Source organism: Rhinolophus ferrumequinum, chromosome X (genome assembly GCF_004115265.2).
Source record: "Rhinolophus ferrumequinum isolate MPI-CBG mRhiFer1 chromosome X, mRhiFer1_v1.p, whole genome shotgun sequence".
In the NCBI taxonomy this organism is placed as follows: domain Eukaryota; kingdom Metazoa; phylum Chordata; class Mammalia; order Chiroptera; family Rhinolophidae; genus Rhinolophus; species Rhinolophus ferrumequinum.
In genome coordinates this window covers 75835220-75853375 of record NC_046284.1, presented here as the reverse complement: position 1 = coordinate 75853375, position 18156 = coordinate 75835220, and the positions used below count along the sequence as shown (strand labels likewise).

The 18156-nt window shown below is 37.9% G+C and overlaps 1 protein-coding gene across 1 annotated transcript in view; it reads right to left on the bottom strand.

Annotated features, from left to right (window-relative positions):
• MAGT1 (magnesium transporter 1) overlaps nucleotides 1–17639 on the bottom strand; it is a 58455-nt gene extending 40816 nt beyond the window's left edge. The window contains exons 1-2 of the mRNA XM_033118588.1: nucleotides 17492–17639; nucleotides 2396–2566 (exon numbers count right to left, since the gene is read on the bottom strand). Coding sequence (XP_032974479.1) covers nucleotides 2396–2566; nucleotides 17492–17593 — 273 coding nt within the window. The 5' untranslated portion in view covers nucleotides 17594–17639. The remainder of the gene's footprint in view (nucleotides 1–2395; nucleotides 2567–17491) is intronic.
• Between the last annotated feature and the right edge of the window lie 517 nt (nucleotides 17640–18156).

Below are 18156 nucleotides of genomic sequence, written 5' to 3'. Positions count from 1 at the left end.
TACCTTGGCAAAGTCTGCCATTGTTTTGGCATAAGAGACGCTTTACCCCAAGTGTTGGGGATTTTAACAGAAAGTAGTAATTACCTGACTACACTTCCTACTTGGTGCCTATTTCTTATTTCAAAGCTCTTTCGGTAGTTATTGGAAAACTCCAGCTAATTGTCTCTACAACAATTTTTAACACCCTAAATTACTTCTAAGAGTTCAAAGACAAGGTTGAAGTATTTTCCCAGAGAAAGTAGACTGTGGTATTAATTCATTTTAAAAATTGAAAGTACAAAATGCTACTTGGTAAATAAAATATAGTCAGATGATTAGGGTAAAAAATGAGAAGAATCTAGGGAACTGAAATTAATTTAAACCTCAAGTCATATTTGACTTTTCCCTTATTGCCCATATGCTTTCAATGTCTAAGAAGTGACAGTTCTTCATCTGTGACTATCTTCTAACTCTATCTCTTCTCACTTATTTTCATTGCTATTATCTAAACTCAGACCCTTAATATCTGACACTAGAATATTAAAATACTGTCTCTAGTTTCTCCTCCTCCAAGAAACTCCTTTCAGGAACTTATGGGATCCAAGGCACAGGAAAAGGGTTAAGCTGTTAATGGAAAACAGTCTTTTAGCTTCAGAACAGTCTCCAAGCTCTTTCACTGGTTATTCAAGGTTCTTTATAATCTAGTTCCAAATAATGCATCTAGCTTTTATGTAGCCTTAGTACTAATCAATCTCAAACAGGATCTCTTAATTCCAGCCTTTTATTTATTCTTCTCTGTACCCTTGTACACATCATTGCTTCTAACCAGATCATCTTACCTCTACAAGTAAAACCGACCCATCCGTCTAGCCTTAGTACAAGTGATATCTTCTCTATTAGGTCAACCCTAACCTCTCCTGTTACATGTCCTTCCTGAAATTTCACAGTACATATTTATTATATACACAATTCATTTGGTACTTAATCATAAATTGCCTTATATTGCCAGTGAAATTTTCAGGTGTGGAATTAATTTCCCTAGCCAGATGATAGGGTAGGGTATCTTGCTTATACTTGTCATCCTGATAGCACCAACAATATATTATTATACATATTGCTATTGCTTAATTTTTATTTTTTGAATGAGCTTAGGATAACGTGAGCCAATTTGGTCTTGTAGAAAGTAAGTTAAATAATGAAAACTTAGGTTAATAAGAATTGCACTAATTTGCATTTAATACAGAATTATGAAGGCGTTTGTATTTATTCCGACATTTGTGTGTACTCTTAACTGCTAGTTAGTGAACTGACTGAATTTTGAGTAAGACTACATTTTAAGTTTAGTCAGTTAATACCCACTATTCTTTTTCCTTCTTCTATTTACTTTTAATTTATATTCAGCATACACTGCATAAAATAAGCACTCTAGGACCAAATATCTTGACTATCTCATTCCTCCAAGGAAAAAATCCTTTAAGAAGAGCTAGCAAGGCTTGGGGTAGCATAGCACACTATTGTGAAACAAGGGTATCTATTTCCTTCACAAGGGCCCATGCCGTCAGAATTTGGAAAGCCTCCAAGATTTTACTAAATTAGCGCTTCACAGAACAGCTTTGACATTTCATTTAAAGTACATTCTCAGATCACACATACTGATCTAAAAATGCAAGTAAAAAAACACCAAAAGGCAAAAGCTATTTTATTTTTTAGTATCCACTATTTTTAATTATCCATAGTGCTTTTGTTTAAAGAAATACCAATCTTTATTCCTAAAAGCATTCAGAAACAGTAAAATAAAATCAGTAAAGCATTATTTGATAAAAGTTTAAGTGAGATTCGTCTCCATTCCCAAGGTTTAAAACCACTACAAAATATTCTGGGGAAAAAAAGAAACATCTCTAAATCATGCATATTAGTTTTCTTAAAAAAATTCTCTTGTAATTCCAATCTTGAATGTAGCCCCCTATTACTGCATTAATAAATATCTCTAGCTTTGGGTAGACCAGTTAAAATGTTAGAACTTGCTTCTTCCAAAAATGACAAAATATTTGCTTTATTACCTTCTGGGATTGTTCTGATAAAACAAGAGTATGAAGTTGAAAGTGCTATATTAATGCTATTGGCATACATTTATATGTATAAGTTGACATCAATTTATAAGATGAGTGTTAGATTTTTAAGTTATTCCTCTGATGGCTACCACAATACTTTATCCTTGCTCTTTGTTTTCCCCACTAATATGGACAACCAGGAAATGATTATAAAAGAGCAATAGTATTATGTGTTACCATAAATACCCTAAGCAAGGTATACACATCGTTTATGTACCAAATAAACTCATTTGGTTCTTCTAGGATTGAAAAATGGTTAAAATCTTAAGAGTTATTTAATTTTAAAGTATAGTAGAAAGTTCATACTTGCACACGACACATTGCCTATGAAGCTGAAGAGCAGTGAACATGACAATAACGGAGTAGTTTCTCGGTGGGGCTTTAACAAGGCGACGGAACTTGTCTCCATTCATTCTTATTACAGGTCTTTTATTGGTCCATTCCATCAGTTGACTAACCTTTTCAGATAACACCATCTAAAGAAGACAAAAGGAGCATGCTATTAATACTCTCAAGGCATTTAAAGTTCCTTTTAACTAGGCAACTTACTTAACATCAAGACTAACAAGCAGGCACATAGAAAATGTGAGAGACCTCAAAATAAAATTTGGCAGTTTGGCCTAATGATGATACTTACTCTTAAAATTAATTATTTCATGATGGTATTTAATCAAACACTATTTTTTGACGTGAATTGCTTATTATTTACTAATAAATAAAATAATAAACCCTTTCACTTGCCAAAGATTCCAAACAATGTTGAGTTAAACCAACTGGCTAGTTTTACAGAAGATCTTGCTTCTCCAAAAAAAAAAAACACCCTACACACACCTACAGAGAAACTAGGATAGTTGAAACAATCTTGAAAACAAATTATAAAGTGGGAACGATCCCTGTAGCTGATTTTAAGGTTTACTATATATATAGTAAGCAAGGCAGGGTAGTAATGATGAAGGGATACACACAGAGATCAATGGAACAGAATGAAGAACCCAGAAATAGACCTACACAAGTATAGCCATCTGATTTTTCACAAAGGTGCAAAAGCAACTCAATAGAGGAAGGAGAGTATTTTCAACAAGTAGTGCCAAAGCAACTGGACATCCACAGCCAAAAATATGAAACTCCAACTAACCTGCATACTTATACAAAAATTAACTCAAAATGTATCACATACTTAAATGTAGAAAGGAAAACTATAAAAATTTTAGGAAAAAAACATAGGACAAAATGTTCAGGATCATGGGGTAGGCAGAGTTCTTACACCTGACACCAAAAGCAAGATTCATAAAAAGAAAAAAATTGATAAATTGGACCTCATCAAAATTAAAAACTTTTGCTTGGGGCAGCCAGATGGCCCAGTTGGTTAGAGTGCGAGCTCTTAACAGGGTTGCCGGTTCAATTCCCACATGGGCCAATGGACTGCACCCTCCACAACTAGATTGAAGACAATGAGCTGCAGCTGAGCTACCGGTGGGGGGGGGCGGATGGCTCAGGTGGTTAGAGCAGGAGCTCTTGACAACAAGGTTGCCAGTTCAATTCCTGCATGGGATGGTGGGCTGCGCCCCCTGCAACTAACAACGGCAACTGGACCTGAAGCTGAGCGGCACCCTCCACAACTAAGATTGAAAGGACAACAACATGACTTGGAAAAAGCCCTGGAAGTACACACTATTCCCCAATAAAGTCCTGTTCCCCTTCCCCAATAAAAATCTGGAAAAAAAAAATCACATTGAAGTATCACTATACACATGTTACTAAAGTAAAACAGTGACAATACCAAATGCTGGCGAAGATGTAGAGAAAATAGATCTCGCATACATTTCTGGTGGGAATGTACTATGGTACAGCCACTCTGGAAAACAGTTTGGCAATTTCTTAAAGAATTAAACAAGTAACCATATACTGACTATACAATCCAGCAGCTGCATTCCCAAATATTTATCCCAAGTAAATGAAAATTTATTTCTACACAAAGAAAGAGCTAAATTTTGTTTGTTTCTTTTTAATAGCCAGTCACCAAGAGGCAATGGAAGAGAAGCATAGTTAGTAAACAAGACTTTCAGTTGACATTCATGCAATCATATTTATTTATACTGCCCCTCATCTTCACCCTTATATCCAAACTTTGCAAGAGTAGTAACACAGGAAAAGATAAAAAAAAAATGCAGAAGAATTTCAATGCAGAGTTAATGCTAATTTATGGTTTTGTTCTTCTTCAAAGGGATATATTTATAGAAAGCTGGGAAATCATGCAGTGGTTCATTATTCAGAAGCATTTGACCAGTTACATTATATTTCCCATTGCTGACAATGAAATTTGGCCAGGGCAGTAGGGTTCAAACTTTAAAAATAGTTCTCTCCCATGAAATTCAGTCATTAGAGAACAGACATTAGGATGTGCCTTTTTACTTTGGAAGTGGAACATGAACATACTAGAAAAATAACACTCTGAAAGATAGGTGTCAATAATGCAAATGAGTTGCCTCAGACTTTAGGTAAGAAATATAATCCCTAGAACCAGTAAGAATAGCTTCTGTAGCTTTAGTCACCTCAACACAATTCTCAAAGAATGCATGTCTACTGGGTTTTAACTGAGTGACCCTGAATGATTTTCCTAAGTGGTCAAGGACTAAGGAGACAAGCATATTAATCCCATCCCCGCTAGATGTTTCACAACACTTTTTAACTGTATTCTAGCACTTATTCTAAGAAACTTCTGACATCTGCTTCCTTCTCTAGACTATTAGTTACTAGAAAACAGACACACACAGTACTTTACCACATAGTTGGCCCTCATAAGTGTGTACTGAATTTCTATTTAACGGAACCCAGCTGGGAATGGTTTCACTTGCATATTACGTTAACACACAAGGAAGAGGGCAGACAGGTGGCTCAGTTGGATAGAGTGCGAGCTCTGGGCAACAGGGCTGCTGGTTCGATTCCCACATAGGCCAGTGAGCTGCGCCCTCCACAACTAGACTGAAGACAACAAGCTGTCGCTGAGCTCCCCGGGAGCCAGATGCCTCAGTTGGTTGGAGCGTGTGCTCTCAACCACAAGGTTGCCAGTTCGACTCCCGCGAGGGATGGTGAGCTGAGTCCCCTGCAACTAAGACTGAACACGGCACCTTGAGCTGAGCTGCCACCGAGCTCCCAGATGGTTCAGTTGGTTGGAGCGCAGGTTCTCAACCACAAGGTTGCTGGTTTGACTCCCACAAGGGATGGTGGTCTGCGCCCCCTGCCAATTAACAACAGCTGGACCTGGGGCTGAACTGCACCCTCCACAACTAAGATTGAAAGGACAACAACTTGACTTAAAGGGAGCTGAGGAGTCCTGGGAAAAACACACCATTGTTCCCCAATTTAAAAAAGTCCTGGAAATACACACTGTTCCCCAATAAAATCCTGTTCCCCTTCCACAATAAAATCTTAAAAAGTATATATATATAAGGAACAAAAGATGATTGTACACATTAACACTTACATAGAAATGGAACATTTTTAATACTGGGAAGGGAATAGTAACATGGATCCTAAAAATGCATGATTTAACTTTATAGCATGTCTGAATTCAGCCACTACTGAAAAAAAAAGTATTTCCTGAGTATACCTGTATGAAGAAGAGAAAGATGGCATAAAAATTAGTTTTGTAGCAGATACAAAATAATTCTGGTAAGAACCACAAAGTGAATATACCACACATGGAAAACTGAATGTAGACTCTAAGTCCATAGAGAAATATATACTGTCAAAAGACTGATATAACAAATAATCAACAAGACTTGTGGAACAATAAATGATACTAAGGAAACAGGTCACTGCTAAAGGCAGAGAAGAGAGTGAACTAGAATAGAAGGTAGAGAGGATATCTTTTAATAGAATCAATTACCAACAATTGTCAAGAGTAGGGAATATTTTATTTAAATTAAGCCTGAATAGATTAAATCTGTTCAGTTTTCCCAATAAAATAGGTCCTTATTATTTGATACAGCCTAAATGAGCCTCACAGCTAACATACCATTTTCCCCAAAAAATAAGACCTAGCCAGACAATCAGTTCTAATATGTCTTTTGGAGCAAAAATTAATGTAAGACCAGTATTACATTACATTATATTACATTATATTATATTATATTATATTATATTATAAAGACCCAGTCTAATATTATAGTAAAATAAGATCAGGTCTTATATTAATTTTTGATCCAAAAGACGCATTAGAGTTGATTGTCTGGCTAGGTCTTATTTTTGGGGAAACACGGTAGTTTTAAAATATGCATTCTCTATTTTAAAGCAGCCATTAATTTTGTTATATTTTCAAATTAAATTTGACAGTAACCAGCAAATTCAAACAGATGTGGCTATTTTATTCACCATGGCTGCAGATTCTATAATACTTGGGGCTTTTTATTAAAAAGTGCAAAGCAGGAACAGGTAATGAGTTTTATATAGTCTATCTCTATCCAATCTCATATGATCATTCCAACAGAACAAGTACATGTGCTCTGAATTAGCTATAAATATACGGAGTCTTCTTGAACAAAAAATCTTGAATAAACTTTCAACCAGGTCTATGTAAATCATTTACAATATTCCGCTTCCTGTTTATTACTAACTGGAAAGAAGAGATTTCAGGCTATTCAATCCCCAAATAATTTATCGAGTAGAAGAAATTAGTTCAAAGGAATTACAAATTCTTTTTAAAGTTCTTGTAAAATGTGAGTATCACCTCAAAAGACTGCTTAATACAGAGGCAATTAGGTTACTTTCTGAGTTCATTTTCTTTATTTTATTTTTTTTATAAAGATTTGATTGGGGAAGGGGAACAGGACTTTATTGGTGAACAGTATGTATTTCCAGGACTTTCCCAAGTCAAGTTGTTGTCCATTCAGTCTTAGTTGTGGAGGGCGCAGCTCAGCTCCGTGTCCAGTTGCTGTTGTTAGTTGCAGGGGGCGCAGCCCACCATCCCTTGCGGGAGTCAAATCGGCAACCTTGTGGTTGAGAGGATGCACTCCAACCAACTGAGCAATCCAGGAGGTCAGCGGCAGCTTAGCTCAAGGTGCCGTGTTCATTCTTAGTTGCTGGGGGACTCGAGGAGTAGAACCGGCAACCTTGTGGTTGAGAACCCACTGGCCCATGGGGGAATCTAACGGGCAGCCTTCGGCGTTAGGAGCACGGAGCTCCAACCGCCTGAGCCACCGAGCCGGCCCCACAAAAGTAAATTTATAAGCAATGACTTTCACAATCAACTAATTTGCCACCTTTTTGGAGTTTATTACTTGAAGTACATTTTCAACTGTTCAAAAATAATAATAATAATATTCACAATTAAAATATAATACCAGGGCTGGCCGGGTGGCTCAGGAGATTGGAGCGCCGAGCTCCTAATGCCGAGGTCACCGGTTTGATTCCCACATGGGCCAGTGAGCTGCTCTCTCCACAGCTAGACTGAAGATAATGACTTGACCTGGAGCTGAGCTGCACCCTCCACAACTAGATTAAAAACAATGACTTGACATGGAGCCGATGGGTCCTGGAAAAACACACTGTTCCCCAATATTCCCCAGTTAAAAAAAAAAAAGAATAAAATATAATACCAGATTTCCAGACAAGATGGTGCAGTAGGTAAAGGCTGTGCTTACCTCTTCTCACAGCCACATGAAAATTACCACTAAACTACAGAACAACCATCACTGAGAATTGCACGAAGTCAAGCTCAACCGAAGCTCTACAACTAAGGACATAGAGAAGAAACCACCTCGAGACTGGTAGGAGGGGCAGAGACACAGAACGGGCTGGTCCCACACCCACATGGGACCATTAAAAATTGGGAGGTATATCTCGGCTGTGGAGGTCCCTTCCAGAGACAGAAGGGGTCCCAGATCCACACCAGGCTCCCAAGCCCAGGGTTCCAGTGCCGGTGAGAGAAGCCACCATAACTTCTGGCTGCTTAAACCAGCGGAGATTGTGGCTGAGTGAGATGGAAGGTGGCTAGAGTCCTAGGGACTCCTCTTAAAGGGCCCATGCATGGACTTACTCACTGACCCGCTGACGGACTCACTCGCTCTGAGCTCTAGTGCTGGGGTAGCAGCTCAAAAGGCACCACATGAACACCCAGGGAAAAACTGAGATTTTTGGCTTCAGGGCCAGGGCTGCAGGGGGCAGCTTTCTCCTGGACCGAGAAGTTGATGGAAACTACTATTTCTTAAGCCCTCACCTTTCCCGTCATGCAGACTCGGCGTGCGGCTGAGTCTCCCTCAACCTAGCTAACATGGATTGCCTCACCTGGTGATTCACTGAGACCACGTCCCACCCAACTTTCGAGCCCACCCAAGCCGCTTCCAGTGGCTTTTCCATACAAACGGCCTGTCTTGGCTCATACTGTGGACTTTCCTAAAACCTCTCAAAGGTTCACAAAACCCAAGTAAGCAACACCTGGCCTTGGCCTGTCCTGTACCTCTGGCAGAGCAGCCCTAAGCCCAGCCGTAGGCTACAGCCAACCTTGCTTGCAGCTTGGCCTCTCAAGATACCTCCAAGCACAGTGTGGTTGGCGGCCATCTGCAGATTGCTTCATGGCTTATGCAAGGTGGTACTGAGCAGGGCACAGGCTGGGGCTGAACTTCACCTGCAATGGGGTTCCTCCCAGGAAGCCCCAGAGCTGGCACTCCCGGTGGCTGGCTTTGGACCCAGCCAGACATTCACCCACCCGCCTCCAAAAACAACAAACACAAAGGGCAGACTAGGCAGGCACCAGAGACCTGCTGAAGTGAACTCTGCTCTGTAGGGTCAGCCTCTGCACAATACCTCTTCCACTGTAGTCACAACCAGTACACACAACCAATCAGCCTGAGAGTCAATCCCTCCCATTCACATGTAAACAGCAAACAAGGCTCAACTACACTAGGAGGACATACACAACCCACACAAGGGACACACCTGGAACAACTGGCTCTGGTGACCATGGAGACTGTGCCACTGGGCCCCACAGGATCCATACTACATAAGGCTACTCTACTAAGACCAGGAAGCATAGCAGTACTACCTAATACACAGAAACAAACACAGGGAGGGAGCCAAAATGGGGAGACAAAGAAACATGTCCCAAATAAAAGAACAAAGCTCCAGAAAAAGAATTAAACAAAATGGAGACAAGCAATCTATCAGATGCAGACTTCAAAACACTAGTTGTTTTGAACGAGTGTTCAGTGATCTCAGGGATGTTCAATCATCTCAGGGAGAACTTCAGCAAAGAGATAGGAAACATTAAAATGGAGATAGAAAACATAAAAAAGAACCAGTCAGAAATGAAGAATACAATAACTGAAATGAAGACTACATTAGAAGGAATCAACAGTAGATGAAGCAGAGAATCGAATCAGCAATTTAGAAGATAGCAGAAAACACCCAATCAGAACAGCAAAATGAATCCAAAAAAATGAGGAGAGTTTAAGGGGCCTCTGGGACACTATCAACCATACTAACATTCACATCATAAGGGTACCAGAAGAAGAGAGAGTGCAAGGAATTGAAAACCTATTTGAAGAAATAACCACGGAAAACTTCCCTAACCTGGTGAAGGAAATAGATATATAAGCCCACGAAGCACAGAGTCCCAAAGAAGACAACTCAAAGAGGCACACACCAAGACACATCATAATTAAAATACCAAAACATTAAAGACAAAGAGAGAATCTTAAAAGCAGCAAGAGAAAAGCAATTAGTTACCTACAAAAGAGCTCCCATAAGACTGTTAGCTGATTTCTCAACAGAAACTGTGCAAGCCAGAAGGGATTGGCATGGAATATTCAAAGTGATAAAAAGCAAGGACCAACAACCAAGATTACTCTACCCAGCAAAGCTATCATTTAAAATCAAAGTACAAATAAAGAGCTTCCCAGACAAGAAAAAGTTCATCATCACCAAACAAGTATTACAAGGAATCTCAGAGGGACTTCTTTAAGACAAAAAAACAAAACATCAAAAATATGAATAACTTGTGTCTCTATAAATTTGGACACTTGAAACCTATGTAATTTTACTAACCATTGTCACCCCAATAAATCCAAATTCAAAAAACTTAAAGAAAAGAAACATTTGTGTTGATCACACTAACAACTTTGATAAAAATATCTCTATCATAAAATAGTCAATTTTCAAAAAATATGAATAATAACATGACAATAACTACAGGTAACCCCTATATAACACGGCACTTCTGTAACACGGTTTCGCTCTAACATGGTTCAAGAATTGAGGGAAACCCTCGTACAACACAGCACCCTAGAACACGGTTTCACTCTAACACAGTTTGAGAATTAGAGAAATCCCCAAACAATATGGAGTGTAAAAAGAGCTTTTAAGAGCAAAATATACCTCATTCAAAATTACGGAAATCCCCGAACAATATGGAGCACAGGAAGTTTTTAAGAGCAAAAGACATCTCATTTGAAATTTTTCATTCAAGCATGGATGTTGTATCAGATTTGACTACAGAATTTTAAAATTTATTAGAATTTTAAATCCAATTTTTTTGTGGAATATTAAGTTCAGAGGATGAAGATATCTTGTCAAAAAGAAAATGCCCTCGGTTAATGGTGCTTAATGGTGATGACAAAGAAAACATTATTAATTACATATTTAATACAAAAGTATTACTTAATACTTTTGGTAAAAATTGCTTTAATAAAGATATTTCTCTTAATTATAAAAATATAATAGTGTGTTTTTTTTTTAATTTTTGGAACCTAACCCCCTTTTTTGTATTAGTTCTTTGTTTCATATAACATGGATTCACATAACACGGTATTTTTTTAAGGAACCTAATATCCGTGTTATACGGGGATTACCAGTACATATCTTATCAACAATTACTTTAAATGTAAATGGATTAAATGCTCCAATCAAAAGATAGTGTGGCTGAATGTATATGAAAACATATGCTGCCTACAGAAGACTCAGTTCAGATCAAAGGACACACACAGACTGAAAATAAAGGAATGGAAAAAGATATTTCATGAAAATTGAAACAAACAAACAAAAAAATCTGGGGTAGCAATACTTATACCAGACAAAATAGACTTTAAAACAAAGGCTATAACAAGAGACAAAGAACCCAGTAATCCCACTTCTGGGTATTTATCCAAAGAAACCCAAACCACTACTTCAAAGGGATGTGTGTATCCATATGTTCATTGCAGCATTGTTTACAATAACCAAGATGTGGAGGCAGCCTGGGTGTCAATTGATGGGTGAATGGACAAAGATGATGTGGTATATACTGGTATATGCCATGGAATATTGCTGAGTCATGGAAGAGAATGGGTTCTTGCCATCTGCAGTGGCATGGATGGACCTGGAGGGTATTGTGCTGAGAGGAATATGTCAGCCAGAAAAAGACAGATGCAATGTGATTTTGTTTATATGTGGAATCCAAAGAACAAAATAAACAAACAAAACAAAACAAAAAACTCATACAGAGAACATTTTGATGGTTGCCATATGGGAGGGCTGTTGGAGGACGGGTCAAAAAAGGGAAGGAATTCAGAAGTACAAATTGGTTGTTACAAAGTAGTCATGGGGATGTAGGGTACAGCATAAGGAATATAGTCAATACTACTATAATAACTATGTATGGTGTCAGATAGGTACCAGCTTTGCTGGGATGGTAGATGGGAGGGAATAGGGGGTAGGGTTAGGGGGTAGGGTGAAAAACGTGAAGGGATTCAGAAGTACAAATTGAATTGTAACTATATATATTATATAGTTATAAATTTGTCTTGGGGCTATAAAGTAAAGCACAGGGAATATAATCAATGATATAGTAATAACTATGTATAGTGCCAGGTGCATACTAGACTAGTCAGGGTTATCGCTTCCGAAATTATACAAATGACTAACCACTATGCTGCATACCTGAAATTTACACTGAATTAGTTGGTAATACTGAATACCAACTAATTGAAATATTTTAAATGGGGAGAAGAGGGTGAAAAGAAATAAGAGGTTCAAATATCCAGGTATAAAACAAATAAGCCATGGGGATGAAATGTGTATCATAGGGAATACAGTCAATAATGTTGTGATAGCATGGTATGTATGGTGTCAGATGGTTGCCAGACTTATCATGGTGATTGTCATGCAGGGCGTCAGGCGGGGTCTCCGGTCCCACTCCCCACATAAGAACGCAGGACATGGTGAGGCCAAAAAGGAACACCCACGGAGCCATAGGTAGGGGAGTCACACCACTATACTCTCGCTGGCGGCTGGGTTGGAGACACAGGAACCAGGAGCAACACAATTCTCAACCCTCACTGTGCCGCTTGCAGACTCAGCCACCATCTTCTTGCTAGCTCCCCCTTTTTCTGCTAGCCTAGCCACGGCAGTTATATTCATGGCTAATGGCTCACTGGTTACAGCTGACGGCCAACTAGCCACAGCTGCTGGCCATTTGATCACAGTCGATGGCCATTTACTACCTGAGCCAGCACCTTTCTATGTGAGGCCGAGAGCCTGGAAACTGCTTTTTGGGGCTCTGTCCCCACAGTGATCACTTCTTTAGATATATAAATGTTGAATAACTATGGTGTGTACCGAAAATTAATATAATATTGTATGTTAACTATATTTTAATAAAATCTTTAATATATATATATAATGGTTATCAAGAGAGAAAGTTAATGAAGCTTAAAGTCCTTCTCTTCTCTTGAAACATTTTAATATGGCCACACAATAATTCCACTAACAGGAAGTCAATTAATATCTCTAATCCTGTTAGTAATAATCAAGTATGATGAAAATTTTAGGACTGCAAGGGATTAAGAGGGCCAAAAAAGGGCAGGGAGATAACAGTTCATTTTCATTCTATCTGCTTCCATAATATTCCTCTCAATTAGCTTTAGCAAAGTACCATGTTTCCCCGAAAATAAGACCTAGCCAGACCATCAACTCTAATGCGTCCTTTGGAGCAAAAATTAATATAAAGCCTGGTATTATATTATATTAGACGGGGTCTTATATTATAGTAAAATAAGACCAGGTCTTGTATTAATTTTTGCTCCAAAAGACGCATTAGAGCAGATGGTCCGGCTAGGTCTTATTTTCGGGGAAACACGGTAGATTAAACCTTAACAAATTCTCCTACTGGCACTGAGTATCACTCATCAAAATAGCATATAGGAATCCATTATCATTTAAAACTAAAATATGATCCAGCCGTTAAGATTTCTCTCGAATTTTAGAATAAAGCTAAGCAGCACCAGTCTGAATTCCTCTAAAATGCACCTCCCTTTCCCCCAAAAGTTGTTTGATTATAGTTGTGTTCTAGACCATCAGTGTTTAATTCATAAAAATTCTTGATACTTTTAGCTTTCCAAATCATCCACTAGTCTTTAGATGTTAGTAAAATAAATTTCCTGGTTAAGCAATAAATTTCCAACTCCACCCTTAAAATACAAGTGAGACTGAAAAGATCTGGAAACATAATTGACAAATAATGACCGAAGAAGACAGACAGTGAGCAGAGAAAAGAGCATTTTTAATTCTTAAATGCCATCTGCTCCATTCTCAGTTCACCTACTTGCTGGACAGGGCTCAAATATACCATTGTTCCTTTTTGATGTTTTATTTTGGGGATGGTGTCTCAATCTCTTTGTTTTTCAGCTGCTAAGCCTTTGGTTTTTAGTAACAAGATATTTTCTAAATAATTGCAGGGGTTTGGCATGTGTGACACCTTCATGTGTCAGTTCTCAAAATAATATCAGAGAATGTAGAACTTTCCAATAGCCTGCCTTGTCAAAATGTGCAGGTAATTCTATTTTCTAAATAATCCTCATAAAACCACTACAAAAAGACCAATTGATAAAACATTCTACTACTGCAGAGAAACACATTTTACTTTCTAATCTTCATCTAATGTCTTCTACATGCTAGGTACTGCATTAGGTACTTTACAACCTGCATCTCATTTAATTTTCATAATATTCAAATAAATAGGCATTTTCCAATTCTACTGATAAGGGAAATGAGACTCAGAATAACTTGCTAAAGATCACTTGAGTTGCATTAACATAAGTGCTCTTTAAAATTTTATAAAATTTTTTTGGAAAACTGAGAAAAGGGGTGAAAAAAACTATCCTACCATTATTATGAACATTTTTATTATGCTTCAGTAAGCTCTGTAATTCAACTCTTTTCCATATTTCATATTATTTCTCTATTAGAGTCCCAGAAGTAGATCAAGAAATATGGATGTATAGATTATATATATACATATATATATATATAAAACTGATATATGGATGACATATTACAGAACTGTACACTAGAAACCTATGTAATTTTAATAATCATTGTCACCCCAATAAATTTTAATACAAAAAAAGGAAATATGGAAAATTTTATCAAAGACCATGCTTTTTCATTTTTATCATGTTGCCTCCCTAAAACAACACCAAATGCAAGGACAAGCAACTTCCCCTCTACCCCAGGGAGGAAATAATTTACCATAAAATAAAACAAGTCTTTGTGCCTTGCAGAAAGCAAACGCTTTGGAGTCAGACCAGCAATGGAATCCCAGCTCAGCCTCTAGAGCTGTGCTTTGGACAAGCCCCCAGCATCTCTCTTGCACAGCGTCAGTTCCCTCATCTTTCAAAGAGGCTACTACTTACTTTGCAGGGTTACTGGGAGGATTATAGATAATGCACGTAAACCACAATACTTGACATGTAAAAGGCATTAAATAAATATTATAGCATAAGTCAAAGTTCCAGTGAAAACACTGCTGCAAGTGTAAATAATCAGATAAGTAGGATAGCATTCCATGTAACAACTGATAACTACATGTGAGTAACTTGAGTGATTTTAAATTATGTTCATTTAGGAGAGGTGTCTTTTTAAAAATACTTAGATTATAAGATCAGACATTACCCTCTATTTAAAGCCAAATCGACTATGGTGGATAGACCTGGGATTTTTTAAAATAATACTTTCAAAAACTGACCAAAACAACTAAGTTTTCTGCAAAAGAACACCTATATTTTAAAACTGTCTCTAAGTAGTATCACGTTAATCTTTTTTTTTAAACAGCCTAAAACATCCTCAGAGGGGAAAGAGGTAAAAACTTAAACATCTTTACCAGACTATATTAATTCCTTGTTTATCGATGAGAAAATCCAATTTTAGGTTGTGAAACCTAAACAAACTTTCAAGTGAAAGAACAGACTCATGATTCTACATAGACACAGTTAACTAATTAATTCTATGTTTACTAAGGACCTTTTTGACAGACATTGCTGTGTGCAAGGGAAAGAAAAATTAACTTAAAAAGGGTCTGTATTCATGTTTAAAGTCTAATGGCAAAGAGTGGCATATAAACAATAACAATACAATGTGCTGAATTCAATTCAAGTCACCTGGGGGAACCAGAAAACTTCAGTTGAGGAAAAAGGTAATGTTTGAGTTAAGACCTGAAGAGTAGGAAATCTCACTCAGGTGAATGAGGGGTGAGGTGAGAAAGAAGGGAGACACTCCAGCAGAATTCCAGCAAGTACAGAAGCAAGAATATAGAAGATCAAGGAAGGCAGGTAATTTAGTATGACTAGTACAGGGAGGAGCTGGGGCTGAAATGAGATTGGAAGAAGCAAACCATGGATAGGCTATAGAAGCCCTTTTGCACTTTGCAAAATAGGTGAATGGTTTTCATTATTTTCATGTTTCAGATTTTCATTTTCATCTCTGGCAACACTATGAAGGATATGTTCAAGGAGAACCAGTTAGGCAATTATTGCTATAGATTTGTGAGCGTGGTAAGGGTGTGAACAGTGGTCATGATGGAAAGGGAGTTAGAATCTGATTCCTTTTTTAAAATTTTTTTGAGATAAAATTCACATAATACAAAATCCACCATGTTAACTATTTTAAAGTATATAATTCACTGCCGATTCCTTTTTAAAATAATATATCCCCTGCTATTCTGCTTCTAGTTCACAGATATTAAATGAATAAATATAACTTAACTAGTAGAAATACTGTTTTTTTAAAATCTTCACTTTATTAAAAAAAGCAGTCACTGTAGAAATTCAGACAATACCAGTATATCAGGTAAAAAGTGAAAGTGCTTCTCTAATGAACAATCCCAAGTACCCAAAGATTTTTGTGTATCCTTACAAAGGTTTTATTATACATACATATATATAGCAGTTTTTTAAAAACATAAAAGGCATCTAGAATATAAAATTATGTATTGCTCTACATCTTGTTTTCCACATAAAAATGGCTTAGAAGCCTCCTAAAAAAGCACATCAATTTCTAGTTCCAGTATATGAGCCTGCTCACTTCACCATACCTTTAAAAAGTGTATATTTTTTTATTTTACTTTTTGCCAATCTAAAAAGTAATTAGTTTTAATTTGATAGCTTCTTTTTCTTCTTATGGGATAGCTCAAATATTCAGAAACAGAGAAGATGGGTTTTTTTAAAATTCAATTCAAGTTGACAAGTATCTGAGATGCTTAAATGGTATTTTAAAAGTGTGTTGGTTCAGGTACTGAGTACTAGAGGAAGCACAGAATTGTACAAGAAATAGCGTATAAGACTGACCTAAGGTTTTAGTCCTTGTTCTGCAACAGTTCACTGTGTAAGCTTAGGACTCGGTTTTCCTCATCTACAAAACTAGAGAGCATAAATAATTGCTAGTTATCTTTAAAGCTCTAAGAGCATATGGCTGTAAGGCACAAGTGTTTCAAAACACAATGTTAAAATTCCTCTGTATGGATTATTAATGGTGAATAAAGAATACTGTATCTCTTCCACTTGCCAAAGCCAGTAAATTCCACAAGGAAGGATTTTAGTTTTGTTCACTTTTGACTACTAAGCTCCTACAACAATGCTTGGCACGCATATTTGGTAAATGGTTGAAAATGGTTTAAGAGCTTCCACTGCAGTAAATTGCCTTGAATCAATTATTTGGAGAATGTAATAAACCCGGCATAGTTTCACTCTTCAGTTTACTTCTCAAATTTCTTAAGTGAAAATGCATTAAAATGCTTTTATACGTCTATAAGGGAATTACATCTACTGACAGTGGAAAGACTCAGATATTCTACCCGCTAGACCTAAAGTCGAATTCCCCCACCACCTGATGGGGCCCACACTAAAAGTGTCGAAACTCGTACACGCACAGGCCTATAGAAGCCAGGTTGTGCCCTACCCGAGCCCACTCTCTCAGACTCTACATCCCGAGAAGTTAGTTCCTTTTCTCGTAAATCCTACAACTCCAAAAACGGCGGAATTGGAGCCACCAAAGACACAGAACCGGACGGGAAAGGGGGTCGGGAAGGAGAGACTAGACCCTCTCAAGCCCCACTCATTGGGAAAAGCCCATGTTGCTGGAAACAGCGTCCTCACCTCCTTCTTTCTTTGAGCAGAGGCGGAGGGAACCCCATAAATGAGCAGCAGCGCCACCGCCATAGTTGCAGAAGCACACAAAAACCACCAACGCGCTGCCATGTTCTTTCCTCTCCCTCCCAGAAACGAAACTTTCCTGGGGCTGGGTCTCGGGGTTGGGCGTGAGAACAGGCAAACCAGCCCCTATTCCCTCCTCATTGGTCTAGCTCAGCCCTACCGGCCTACCCCTCACATTACGTCACGGCGCTCTACTGAGAGACGCCCGCTAAAAGACGGTTAACTTCTAATTGGTCTCCGTTAGCCAATAGAAAAAGGATAATCTGGAGGTTTTTCATTGGTCCGCTAAGGACGATGGCTCTCCTCTTTCATTTACGTAAAGATGTTGCGCTTCGCGGCTTTTCAAACACGCGCGTGCGCAGTTGTGAAGCTTTGCGGCTTTTCGAAATCCAAGATGGTTTAAGGTAGATAGAACTGAATATTTTTTACCGGAGACTCAGACGTCTTTGAAATCCACTTCCTTCGTGTAATATTCTAGAAAAATTGGACTTAGCCACGTGATTGATAGGAAGTGTCTTATTTCCTATTGCTGCCGCCAAAGTGTTTCAAATCAAAATAATTTTTAAAACTGGGAAAGCAAAAAATATATTTAATATCACTGAGGGAGA